General features: G+C 51.0%; 1 protein-coding gene across 5 annotated transcripts in view; it reads left to right on the forward strand.

The window, feature by feature from the left end:
• Window positions 1–13,091, forward strand: part of LOC106741794 (LIM domain and actin-binding protein 1) — a 43,262-nt gene that overhangs the window by 2,592 nt on the left and 27,579 nt on the right. For 4 of the 5 annotated variants that reach the window (XM_014614112.1, XM_014614115.1, XM_014614113.1 and 1 more), the window contains exons 2-3: window positions 5,234–5,425; window positions 11,436–11,522. In XM_014614112.1, the coding sequence (XP_014469598.1) occupies window positions 5,234–5,425; window positions 11,436–11,522 (279 nt within the window). The remainder of the gene's footprint in view (window positions 1–5,233; window positions 5,426–11,435; window positions 11,523–13,091) is intronic. The other variant, XM_014614114.1, reaches the window with a different exon arrangement.

Below are 13,091 nucleotides of genomic sequence, written 5' to 3' on the forward strand. Positions count from 1 at the left end.
CCTTTCCCCCCCCCCCCCCCTTTCACCCGGCCGCAAGAGACGAATTTTTTGAGTTTCTCGGGGGGAAATTTATTCCTACGGCGATAACGGAAATGTCCTTTCACTCGTGAACCGCGAAAGTGAATGTTTAAACTCGAATTTAGGATGCATCCTTAATCCGTACGAATATGAACGTCCCAATTTCGATTGGGGGGGATTTGTTTCTTGTGGAAAATGGAGCACGTCAGCACTCGCTTCTCGACTTCTCGAACGGAAAAGTATTCGCTCGATGAATCAGAGTCGGGGGGGGGAGTTCACTCTGTCTAACTGAGAAGTCGCTCGAGTGACTCTCGGTGGCTGTCACTCTACTTTTCGAGTGGAATTTCACTCGAAGAAATCTAGAGGGAGAACCAACCAGTTAGTTCTCTCCTCCTCCTCCTCACCCTCCTCCTTCTCACGACCGTCCGCCTCGAACGTATCCGCGCGATCGCCGCCTCGACGTTATATTCAAACGTGCCTCTCTCGCTACAACTCATTACTCGCAAAAGCCAAACCGTATTATCTGCCTTCATCTCTCCGATAACCTCAGCACCCTCCGCGCGATCAGCGGCGCGTGACGAGCGGTCACGAGTCTCAAATGCAAATGCACGTTGCGCGGAGTCGGGCGAAACGGAAACCGGCGGCCTTTATCGCCGCGGATTTTCGTATCAACCGGCGAAACCGTGCGCGCTTATCACCACGTCGGCGGTTCAACGACACTCCGGCGCGTCGCCTCGATCCGAAATTGAAAAAAACAGTGCTCGGAAGAGAGTTAGAAGGAGAAAGAGAGGGGAGAAGCACACGGATCCCCCGACACTTCCCGGTGACTCACGGTCACAGGGACTGCCCGATCCTAATGACTTCCTGTATATATTCCTCCGAATGAAAACGGTGATTCATCCGTGCCGTTTGCGAACTCGCGCGAAGAAACGCGAGGAAGGAACGCGACGGATTTGCGCGCGAGAGAGAAAGAGAGCCCCTAAAAGTCGGCCGAGTTCCCGACGGAAGACGACCAAGGCCACGTCCTCGTCTCTCAACCGGAATGCCCAGACGGATGTTACCGGTTAAGGGCCCTACCGCGATCGAGGCCGCGTCTTTGACGCGAACGCGACGCGGCCAATCCTCCTCCTCGGCCGCTCTCGCACCTGGAACGCTCCCCGGCTCCTCGGTTCTGCTGGCCGAGCAACACCTCGACGAGAGGGGTGCTCGCTCTCTCTTTCTCTCTCTCTCGTAGCTCGCGTACCAGCGGCGACCAACCGGCTGCACGTGGCCGCTGGCAGCGGCCAATCGGCGGCTGCCGGGAAGCGCACCACGCGTGCCACGCTTTGTGGAGCGTCGGGTTTCCTGAACCCGTTACGAAACACTCTCCTCCACGGGAAAGGCTCTACCGGCCGCCGCTCAGACATCTCTGCGCGGTCCGGCAGCGCGGTGTTCTCAGTACACGTCGACGTCCTCGCCCGCTGCGTCCGAGCGAGTCCCGAGGAGGATGATCATCGACCAGGTACGCGATTTACCTGGCAAGAGCGCGCGCGCTCACCGAGCTTGGCTGTGACGGTGCCGCGCGCAGGTCGCGGCCAGACTCGAGGGAGGCGCACTAGACGACACGGTCGTTGAGCAAGAACATTCCCCTTTTTTCTTCAGTCCCTCTTTACAGTCGTGTCCTTTTTCCTTTTCTCTCTCTCTCTCTCTCTGATTCTCCGTCTTTACTTCGCTCCCACTCTCGCTCTTGGGACGTCGAGTACCTCGCTTGCACCTCAAGCTCGGCTGGATGTTCCTCTCTCTCTCTCTCTCCTTCTGTCCTTCGTCGGCTTTCGTCGACCTCGTTGCCAAGGTGGACGCGCGTCCATCATTCTGAGTGCGCGGTCGGTGTTAGAGGCTGCGTCTCGGCTAGAGTCCGTCCGTAATCACGGGCCGGTTCGCGGTGATATAAGCGCTGTGCGGACTACCGGTGGGGGTAGGTGTGATATCTCGGGTAAGGAGAGGTCGTGTGTGCTCCGTCGCTTTCACGAGGAAGCTGCCGGTGAGTACGAGGCGGTCGGAAGAGAAGAACGTCGGAAGAACCGCACGAGGGGAGTCGTCGAGAGCGCGGAACTTCTGCACGCCCGGGCATGAAATTCGCGCGCGAGTGCGGCGGACCGCGGCGTGAAATATCGACTACCCGGGGAAACGGTGGGTTCCGATTGTTCGGAAGGACCTTGGGAGGATTGGAAAGTGCGCGGCAGAATGATCCTCGGGCGGCGGCGACGGTTTGCGAAGCGCGTTCCGCGAAGCGGGTTCTCTCTCTTTCTCCGTCGCAACGCGCGAGCGTTTGAAGCGTAATGCACTTCGCGGCGAGGTGAGCCGAGCATACGATTCATCGCTGATTTTCCTCTCGATCGCGCCGCCGCTGCTCACCGTGAGAAACAGAGAATCTCTCCCCGGAAAATTGTCTTTTCACTAATCCCGGCGGCTCTCCGCGAGAGTTTCGCTGTCCCCGATCGATTATATTATCGGGGAAATCTCGGCGGATTACATTAGCCGCGCGCGCGCGTGAGGCAACGCGGAACCAGTCGGCGTGCCCGTCGTTGAAGCGCGACGCGCATCGCGCGCTCGCTCGACGCGCTCGAACGAAACTGTGTGTGCGTCTCGGTACATACGAAAGTAAATAAATGCCCGCATGCACGAGCGGAGACGGAGAGTCGTGTCGCGGCGATTTCACGTCGCCAGATAATTAATAGCCGAACGCCGTCGACCCTCTCGAGAGAGAGATTACGCGCGCGCGCGCATTATGTCACGCTGCGCGAGCGAGCGCGCGGCTCATACGTTCCGGAATATTGCTTTCCGCGCGCGGGCTTATCGGAAATCTTCCTTGTCGGCCGGTCATACCTGTCGAGCAATTACGCGGTCGCGCATAAATCGCGCCGCGCGACTATGAAAACTCGCAGCCGCTCTTCTTATCGGCCTCCGCGATACCCTCGCGCGTTCACAAGCCGTCTTACAGATTCGACGCGTTCGACGGACGAGTCACGCCGGAGAACAACAGACGGACACGCTTCTTCTCTCCCGCTGGGAATGAATTTTCGGCGAAAGCCGGAGCGACGTAACAACGTTCTCCTCGTGGCGGGACAAATCATATTCATCACACTTTTCCTCCGCGCAGAGTAAACGCGCGATATCTTCTTCTCTTATACCTCGAATTATCTCGCTTTGAAAAATAACGTTCGCGACAAATTTCTCAAATATACACGCCTTCGTACACCGGACAAACACGTTTTTATAAATCTTTAAGTAAGGGAATATCGGAAAAGGCTTATAGATTCAGTGCGTCAAACTAAGCAGCAAAAAATTAGTGTGCCAAGGAAGGATTAATACCGTTCGATTCCTTTTCTATCTATCGTTCTTCCCTCCCCCTCCCCCCCCTCCTCTTTTTCTCGCATTCTTCCTCTCTTCAATTCTCACGATACCTCCGCACGTAATCTCGTATTTCTAATTTCGATGCCCCGCTCCAATCTCCTTCTTATCGTTCCGTCCGTTCCGTTTCGCGCGTCCCGCAGTACCGTCGGCGATTGTTATTCCGTTACGTCAGCGTTTTATCGCGCGGCGCACGGATTCGGTGTTAATGCGAGTCCCCCGAGGATCACGTAGGCGAGAGAGGAGCGCGCGAGACGCTTTAATTGCGGCGCGCGATACCGGGCCAGTTCCGGCCGGCGCCGGTGAAACCGTATGATTAAACAAATATTCCGTCTCAAATCTCGCCTTTCTAACGTGCGGATGATCGCGTTATGCACGCTCACGTACGTCTCGGGCGTCGCAAAGCGTTCACCGGGAACACGAGCCTCGTCGTTGAACGACGAGACACCGCTCGCAACGGGATATTTAAATAAATTGCGTTGCGCGCCCGAGCGGATCTCGAAGAGGCGACTTTTATTTACTTTCTTACGTACTCGGCGACGCGAAGAAAATTGCCGGTTCGTCGGATCGCGCAAGGATAGTAAGTGATTGTTAGTTAGCCGGTGCGAGAGGTTTGTCAAGCGTGATAAAAAAACAAGATTACCCAATTTCGAGGGATTCGCGACTTTTACGAATGCGGGGAGCAATGGAATTTTCCCAGACATCCCAATGAGGACCTTCCGCTTTCCTTAATACCGTAGTTTCGAGGGCTCGGGGAAAACTCGGGGTTTTTTTTCCCCATTTCTCCGCGTATTTCCCAAAGGTAGAAAAATTCACGCGCGCTCGGTACAAACCTGCCGCGTTTACTTTCGCCGTGGAGAGATATAGTATTTTAAAGAGTCGCCGGGAAAATTCGCGACCGCGGGAACCCGCGACACACTTGGCGCGAGCGAGACGCGCCTCTAGCCCCCCCCCCCGGCGGTTTCCCCGGGGAAAAACCGCGGACCAGCCGAGCAGCGTTACTGCTAAAAACCACGCGATTCATTATCGCCTCTTTAGCACGCTTTCTAGCCTGCATTTTCCGCTCGTATTAAGCCTGAGACTCTCTTACCCGCGCGGCCCGTTTTTTCGCGCGCGCGGAAACGGGAAGCCAGATTTCTTTCGGAGATCCCTCGAGCACAAAAGGGGTATATTCCGTAGCGAGGAGTCGTCCTGCGCGGCGAGGAAGAATCGACTCGGAGAGTGGCCGGGGAAAGGAGAGGGGTGGAGCGGCAACGCCGTTCATCGGCGGCGCGCTAATTACTCTGCGCGGTACCTTTGCCGGCCGCGCGGCCGGGGGATTGCGTCACAATGCAACAACGGGTGAAATCAATATTATTTCCTACAAATCACGTTCGTTAGGCGGAACGTAAACTTCCGCGTCCCAGAACGCATAGAAAGAGAGAGAGAGAGAGAGAGAGAGAGACCAGCGCACATTTCACCCGACGTGCGCTTTAAAGTCCATTGAGCCACGGCGGCACAATAGCGGCGGCACGCCGCTAAATCTAGTTTCCCGGGGGCCCCTTTATATTCCATTCCAGGAGACGACCGCGCGCACACCTCTCGCCCACCTACGCGCCCGGTCACGAAGGGTACACTCCCCGTTGTTGTTGTCTCCAACGAGAGAAACTATCGAGCTGGCCGCTTTAGGTCGCTCGGTGAACGTAAACGCGTAAAAGGGGAATCGTCGGTGAGAATTGTGAGAAGTGAGAAAAATTGGGGAAAGGGGGGGGGGGGGGGGGTTTATTTCTCTACCGGATGTATTTCGGACGGCGATAATAAGCGTATCTCTTTCGTTTCGTCGCAGAGCGAGAGCCGCGAGGAGACGGTGACCAGCAGTTCGACCGTGGTGACCTCCACGAAGGGCGGCACCAAAACGAAGAAGAAGAAGATCGAGGGCGTCGCTGGTAACGATGCCACCTCGCCGAACCTTACGCCGCGCACAAAGAAAACCAAGAAGAGCAAGAAGAGCGATCTTGAGAAGGAGAACATCTCCGTGGTGAGTTGTAAATCATCGATGGGACGCGCGCGTGTATATGCACGCGCGTGCCTCTCTCCGTGTGCGTGTGTGTGTGTGTATGCGTGTGCGCGCGTACGGGATGTCCCGCAGCCATCCTTTCACCTATCGTCTAATCGTCGTTCGACGACGATTCCTCCCTCTCCCAACGGGAGGGAGGGGAGGGGGAGGGGGCGAAACTCCGATTGGACGTTGAGTCGAAATTCCAAATTGAATAATAACGCTTTGCGTCGAGAGTTGCGCTGATGATTAACACACGTTCGTCGCCGCACTGATTTTCGTTCGGTTGCACATTGCAGCAATGGGCGATCTTTTAGGGAAAATTGATTTCTTTCTTTTTATCGATCTTTAAATCGAAATAAGTGGAATCCGTTTGCTGGAAAAGTCAGATCGAAAGAATTTCCTAGATTCAATTTCCTAGAAATCGCACCCGAAAATTGCATGCAATGAGCATTCAAACGTGTTTCTTTCCTAGTTTATAAGTATATCTACTAAATCTAAAATTAATTCGCCGTATACTTATACAAGAACGATCCAACCTACGTGGAGTATGTTTTAAGAAGAATGAAGATGAAAACTTGACATATGATTTAAAAATAAAGATAGCACAGAGGTTTACGCGTCACGACGATTCAGGAGGTCGAGCATAGTCGATTTTCCTTTTATTCCCGACTGCCGTCAACCGAAGGTTAGCAAAAGCTAAAGGAGCATGTGTTTCATCGATGTTGCATCCTTTTGTCACGCATGTTCGCAATAACCATAATTCGTAGTTCGAAAGTTTCTTTCATAAGCTTTTCATATATTCAACCAGGATTTAGAGCATAAAATAATCACTAATAATCAAAGTGTTTCCGTGCAGAAGTTGCAAATGAAATATCAGCCTCTACTTGAAGCGATAACTAGGATTTCGATCGGTTCAAATTCTACTATTTTCCTTCGTAGTAACTTTTTATTCACAGCAAAATTTGTCGTCACTCATCCAGTCCTCTGTAATATATATACATCTAATATTCCGATTGAAATAATCGATTTTCGGGGGGAGGGGAGGGGGAAGATCCATTTTCGGAAAATTGAATCGAAATCGTCCATTCATTAAGTGTACACTGACACCGGCAGGATAGCCTTAATACGCGGTGTAATTGGGTTACTTAGTTTCTAGACATTGACGTCAAAGCTATCGCGCAATCACTGCTTTGACACATCGTTTCCCGCTTCTGCGAGTAATCAATAAATAATGAATCAATAGCGCATACAGAGCGGTCTAATGACCTGGTTACATCGCGTGCCGAGGCTATTCTGCCACGGTTAATCCGTACGAGAGCCTAACGGACGACTGTACATTGCTAAAAATACGACCAATAATCATTGTAGTTTCGACGTGCATGCGTAGCTTTTGTCGCGCATCGTTAGCTCCTCTATCGGTCGCACAGCTGAGTTTGTTTTTTGCGTTGTTTCGCAATTAATTACACTTTATACGTAACTTAACGAGGCGGAACTAAACGAGACGTCATTAAGAAGCCGTCAGATATTCAATCACGGAGAATGAATTTTTCGGCCGCTGAACGTGAGGATGTTGCTGGCGACTGATAATTTCTTCGTGATACCGGTGCCACAGTGATCCGATAATCAGTGACGATCGCGGCATTAAGCGTGTTAAAATAGTCCAAAAGAAACAAGAAAAAGAGAGAGAGAGATCAAAGTCTCCATCCATCGAGGGATCCGTCGACGTGATATTCGTCGCGTGTCCTCATCGTCGACGTATCGACGTCTCCGTCGGACGCACGAGAAAAGACGCTCCCACAGGTAAAAATTAGCCGTCCGTTTGATACAACTGAACTTTCGTCGATTTAGCAGATTCTCTTCGTCCCCGTTCTCAGTGTTTAACTCCCACGGCTAAAAACTGGAGGGAGATTGGTAACTAAATTTCACTTGTATCACGCGGTCAGCTAATTCCTCTTCCCCCTGGGAGACGACCGCGAACGATCGGACGAGGAATCCGCGAGAGAGTTCGGCGGACAAAAATTCTGGGACATCCCGTAAGTGTCACACGATTCGCGTCTATACTCCCGCGTTTGTTCGCTCGCTCCGTCGCGCGGCGTTAATTATCGGCACGCGCTCGCTCGCGAGCGCAAATATGTGTCAACGCGCTTGCACCAATTCCTCGCATCCCCGATAAACGCTGATCGTTCGTGCTGTTATCATCGGCTGATATAATTGAAGGCGGTCCACACCTGAGCGGCAGCATAAAATCACCGTGCGTGGAACCGTTATCACGTTAATTAGCACTTTGCTCGGTTAGCCGCAGTCGCCGGCGGCTGCGAACGCGTCACCGGTGAAAACCGGAAGCTCGTTTTTGGTCCCTCATCTGCATGCGGCCGCCGGTTGATCCGGCCGGCTTTTCCGGATCGTCGGCACAGATAGGAGCGGGTTTTCTACTACCTGTCGCTTCGCGGAATCGCGATCTGATACGCGATCGCGACCGATATCGGCGCGCTACTAAGTAGAGCGCGCGTGCGTGCGTGCGAGCGGGCGATATCGATCGAGATCTTCTCTCCTCGAGAAACTTCCCCTCGTTCCGTGATAATACGTCCCGTTCTTTTTATGAAACGGTATGATTTATTTGAGCGAAACGACATTTCCATTCGAACCAAATGATATTTGATTGTTAAATTATGTTGTTTGTGATTGAACCAACTCAAGTCGAACACGTGTCAAATCCAAAGAAACCTTTTTGCTCTGCGCAAGGACCTATTTTGGACGACAGTGACTCTTTCGGTGACTTGTCAAGAAAAAAGGGACAAAAGATCACTCGAACGACTGGATGGATAGCGCTGCTGCTGCCACCGGCAGCTTTTATTCCTGCTGCGCGCGCGCGACACCGCCACACTCGGGAAGGAAGCAATCGAGCGATATTATGCAAAAATTGGTTATTCCGTCCATTCCGTTATCCGATAGGATAATATCCGAGACTATCGCGGCGGATAACAGAGCCGAGTGATTTGCGTTTAAAGTCGCAAAGTCGAGTCGCCAATTCGGTCGAATGTACACTTCGCCTCGTCGTGATCCCCTTCTTCTTTTCCTTCGGGTTTTACGATCGACCTGTTTTTGCACGATAACGCTTAATTGCACGACCCGTCTAGAATTCACGAAAGACGGGAAATGCGGGGAGAATCTCCTCGCGAACACATCCTGCACGTGTACACACACACACACACACACACACATATATACACACACGACAATTAATTATTTTAATTAAAAGATAATCCGGACTTCATCTCGTCTCACAAAGTGACGTACGAAGTGAAACGAGCGACGACGCTACGCACAATTGGAACGCGACTCTCCCGCGCGACGCATCTCATCGAGTCTCGCGCAGCTCCGGCCTTGAAAATCGCCTCGCTTCGAAGTGCCGGAGCGATTTATCGCGATTGCGACAATTATTATCCGTCGCTTTTTCGACACTCTCTGTCCCCCCGACGACTAACGACGAGCAAATTAGCGTAGACGCGCGCGCGCGCGCCATCAGTCACTCCTCATTTTGCATGTGTGCTCAGTGTGTTTGTGTTTTTTTCTTTTGTTCCCCCATTCAGAACTGTAGTTTACGTGACGCAAGCATGCACACGGGTACTCGGCGAACGCACTCGGAGATGATCGATTTCTCCGACGAGGACGATTTGTCGAACGTCAACGTCAAGTCGCTGGTAAGTTGCGCTCAAAAATACGGTGTATGTACGGTCTGAGGGAGCGACTAACCCGACTAACCCGACCGGCGACTACGCGAGCAGCGATCGTTATCGAGCGGGTAGCCGCGACATTACTTCACCGTCGAGACCCGAACTCGTCGTTCCTTCACCGGCGACGACCACGTTATTATTACGCCCCGCGAGGAATTAACCTCCGACATTCGGCGCGATCGAGTTTCGCCAGTTGCTTTTTCCCTCTTCGCGAATCCGCCGCGGATACGCCTCTGACATTTGACGCGAGCCTTATGCAACAACGCGTAACCCCGCCGTTCCTGCCGCCCCCTTCGCAATTTCTCAGCTTCCCCGCGCGTTGTACACGTGGTCCGCGCGATGCAAGTACCATTTCGCAGCCGGCCGGCCGGCTCTTTTCTCTCTCTCTCTCTCTCGCTCTCCCGCCGGCCGACCGATGAATTAGACACGCGGCTCGCGTGCACGAGATTTATCCCGACGTCCGCTCACCTCGGGCCGCGAAGTGATCTACTGGATGTGATCCCAGGAGATAATGATTCCGGAGCGGCTCTCGCGAAATAATTAGCAGCGAGCGTAAGCAGCTGGCTGGTACGATCGCTCCATTAAGCAATTAAAAGTCACCTCCGCGCCGTCCGATTAAGAGCGCTGCTCTCGGACCGGCGGAATTATGTTGTCACTTTCGGAAATTGCGTGCGCGCCACGCAACCCGGCAAAAGAGCGGACGTTAAAACCGCGCTTTTAGCCCGGCGAAGTGACAGGCCGGAATGTGTGTATGCGTGTGTGTGTATGTGAGAGAGAGAGAGAGAGAGAGAGGCCGGCTGGCCCTTTGAATTGTCACTCGTCGCGACAGTGAGACCCTTCTTCCCGTCGTTGTTGAACTTGAAGTCGAAACTGATAGCGATCGATGCTGCAACGTCTAGTTGTGGATGTGTTGCCCATAACTCAAAATAATGCAAGAATTACGGAAGAATTACAAATTGATTTAAAATTGCATTTAAAAGCGTCACCAAAAGTTTGGTAATAATTTAAAGTTCAGGTCAAAAGTATCCCACTTTAAAGGGGATGATGTGAGTTTGATAAAAGAATCCGATGAAATTGACACTATACGTTGAAACATTATCTATCTGCAATTAGAGAAAAGATTGACCATACGAGAGGTAAGATACTAAGAAGGTAAAAAAAAAAAAATAAAAATGGCTGAGCGAAAGTAAGAAAATATTCTGTTACACTGAGAGAAATTAGATTTATTCTCGGCTTCAGCTGTACCTATTTTATGTTTTTAACCACATAAATAGTAGTAGCAACCTGCATGTAAGATTATTATCGCTCACACTGTAGTAACGCTTACTAAAAAAGTAGTTCTAACTATAATTCTTTCACTACAATGATTACAATTACAAATGTCAAATATTTTTCTCTCAGTGCAGGGTTTTGCGAAAGTTCGTCGAATCGTTGAAGACTTTACTGGCTAAAAGACGAATGATTTTACAGACGAGGACCATTTTTCAAGCAGAGTCGGATAATTATCAGAAAAGTAGCAGGACGTGATGAACAATGATGGCGGATACCTTGAACGTTACGTGTACCGTTTCGTTTTACTTTAATAAAATAAGTATGGCGGAAAATAGCGTCGAACTTTCGCAAGCTCTTGATATCTCATAACGGAAATATTTCCGAACGAAAATATTTCTTTCCTTACGAAGGCATCTCTTTCTCCGCCCCAAGCGCTTCGTGCTAATTCAACAGTCGATGGATTGCATTAAAAGAAAAGAAAAAAAAAAAAAAACCCGAGAAAGAGAAGAAAAACGCACGAATGTAATCGCTCGTTGTAACTCGCATGCACACTAACTCGCCTGCATTTTGTGTCTTTTCTTTCTGCGCACGCAGACACAGAACTATGTCACGGAGACGAGTCGCAGCGATCAGGAGAAGTTATGCAGGGAACGCATCGCGACCGGCGTGTCCATCAAGCAATTAGTAAGTAATGACTATCGGCGGACTACATTCTCGCGTTTACTGCGCACGGCGAAGTGCGTTGTAAGAGAGGAAGACACTCCTCACACACGTACGAGAGACCACCGTCGAAACCTCCTTCCTCGCAGACCGTGGAAGGAAAGGGTCTCTCTCTCGTCGTATCGTTATTTTCAACGTGAACTTTTGTACTCTCTCCGTAATCGATAAGATCGACGAGATATAATTTCACACGCTTTCTTACCGCAAATCCGCTTTATCGATAATAGCTGATACATTTGTCAGATGTATTTTGTCACTAACAGTGTCGCAGCTTTGGCGACATCTCGAACATGAGCGATGGCGATCAGACGGCTTTCGGGAAAGCGAATCACGCGATGGAAACCGACGAGGTTTGTATATATATATATATATATATAAATATAAATATATATACTATAATTTATCTCTCATTCGCGTTACGCATCGAATGCTTGCTTTCTTTTTCTTCTGTGTTGTTCGTGAGCATCGAAATGCGCGGTCTTGTTTGTCTCGTAGTTTTTTTTTTGGACGATGTTAATACGACGGGTCTAACAAACGTGCAAATCCACGTGCGAATGCCGCTCGTGCTAGTTTTCCTCTCGATGTGAATTATGAGCGTTTTTCACGAATATTCTCTGGAAATACATATTTTTTTTTGGTGCAACCAATTATTTTCGGTAGTAACGTAGCCGTGAGGCTATCGATAGTTGTTGCACAGGCAGAATTTGCGAGCATGCGAGAACGCTTATTAACGATGTCGCAAATTGGTTCCGTTGGAGCGCGGCGTGTGTGTGTGTATGTGTGTGTATGTGCGATACACAGGAATGAGAGAGAGACGCATTTACCTAACCTTGGTTATTGCATGAGCCACTTCCGACGTGTTTGCTGCTTCGTTTACGTGGCGATAATGCTGCTTCCGAATGCCGATTCGGAAACCGATTAATTCTAATACCGTACTAATACATCGAGACGTGAGTTCTGTGTAACCGCGAATTTCTTTTCCGATAATCGCGCGATTTTCCCCGCGTTCACCCGAAATGCGAAAATGTCACGATTCCGTTGCGTTTCCCCCGCGACGCGGCAAGACTGTGACGACGACGAATGGACGGGAATCGAGAGAGAAATTACACACGTGTGTATATTGAATAACTCACTGAAAATAATTCCACACGTAACGAAGAGAATTTCCGAATCGTCGGTCGGAAATTTGCGACAAATTTCCTAGCCGACTGTCGAGTTTTTCGTCTCGCCGACCAGCCGACTCTCTCTTTCTCTCCCTCTTCTCCCCCTTTCATTATCCTTCGCAAACGATATATTTCACAGAGCTCACGTCTTTCTCTCTCTCTCTCTCTCTCTCTCCCTCTCTCTCTCTCGAGACGATCTCCACGACTCACCGCTAATCTGAATTCTCTCGTTGACGCTCTCTCGCCGCTCGTAGAAAGCAAGGTCGATGGGTGATCTGAGAGTATGCGAGCAGGATTACTCGAGGTTCACCAAAGACGCGCTCGTCTTCGCCGGGGTGTCGGTCAAGGCCCTCGTAAGTACCCTTCTTCGTACGCACGGACAACATTGGAGCCAGCCAAGCGACAACGCAGACGACCGCGATAGACCGCCCCTCTCCTGCTGCCTAACGAAACTTGAATTTTATCGGGGTCCGCGATCGGCAATTTCTCCCGGCCCCCGGGAGTAACGATCTATAAAAGCCTCTCTCGGTGGGCGTGTAATTGTTTTATCCTACGGTACCTGGAGGCGGCCGATCATTTACCGCGGCTCGCATTAATATCGTGACTCAACGCACACGAAAAACCACGGATATCGCGCGCGCCGATTCATAACGCTCGCGTTGGCGATCGTTCTCGCGAAACGACCCCCTCCCCCGCTCCTTCCCCGCTTGAAAGGGGGGAGCGATCGTGTAACTTTTCCTCCGGGGGGGGGGGGGG

The sequence above is a fragment of the Dinoponera quadriceps genome, unplaced genomic scaffold (assembly GCF_001313825.1).
Source record: "Dinoponera quadriceps isolate SergipeBrazil2010 unplaced genomic scaffold, ASM131382v1 scaffold533, whole genome shotgun sequence".
In the NCBI taxonomy this organism is placed as follows: Eukaryota; Metazoa; Arthropoda; class Insecta; order Hymenoptera; family Formicidae; genus Dinoponera; species Dinoponera quadriceps.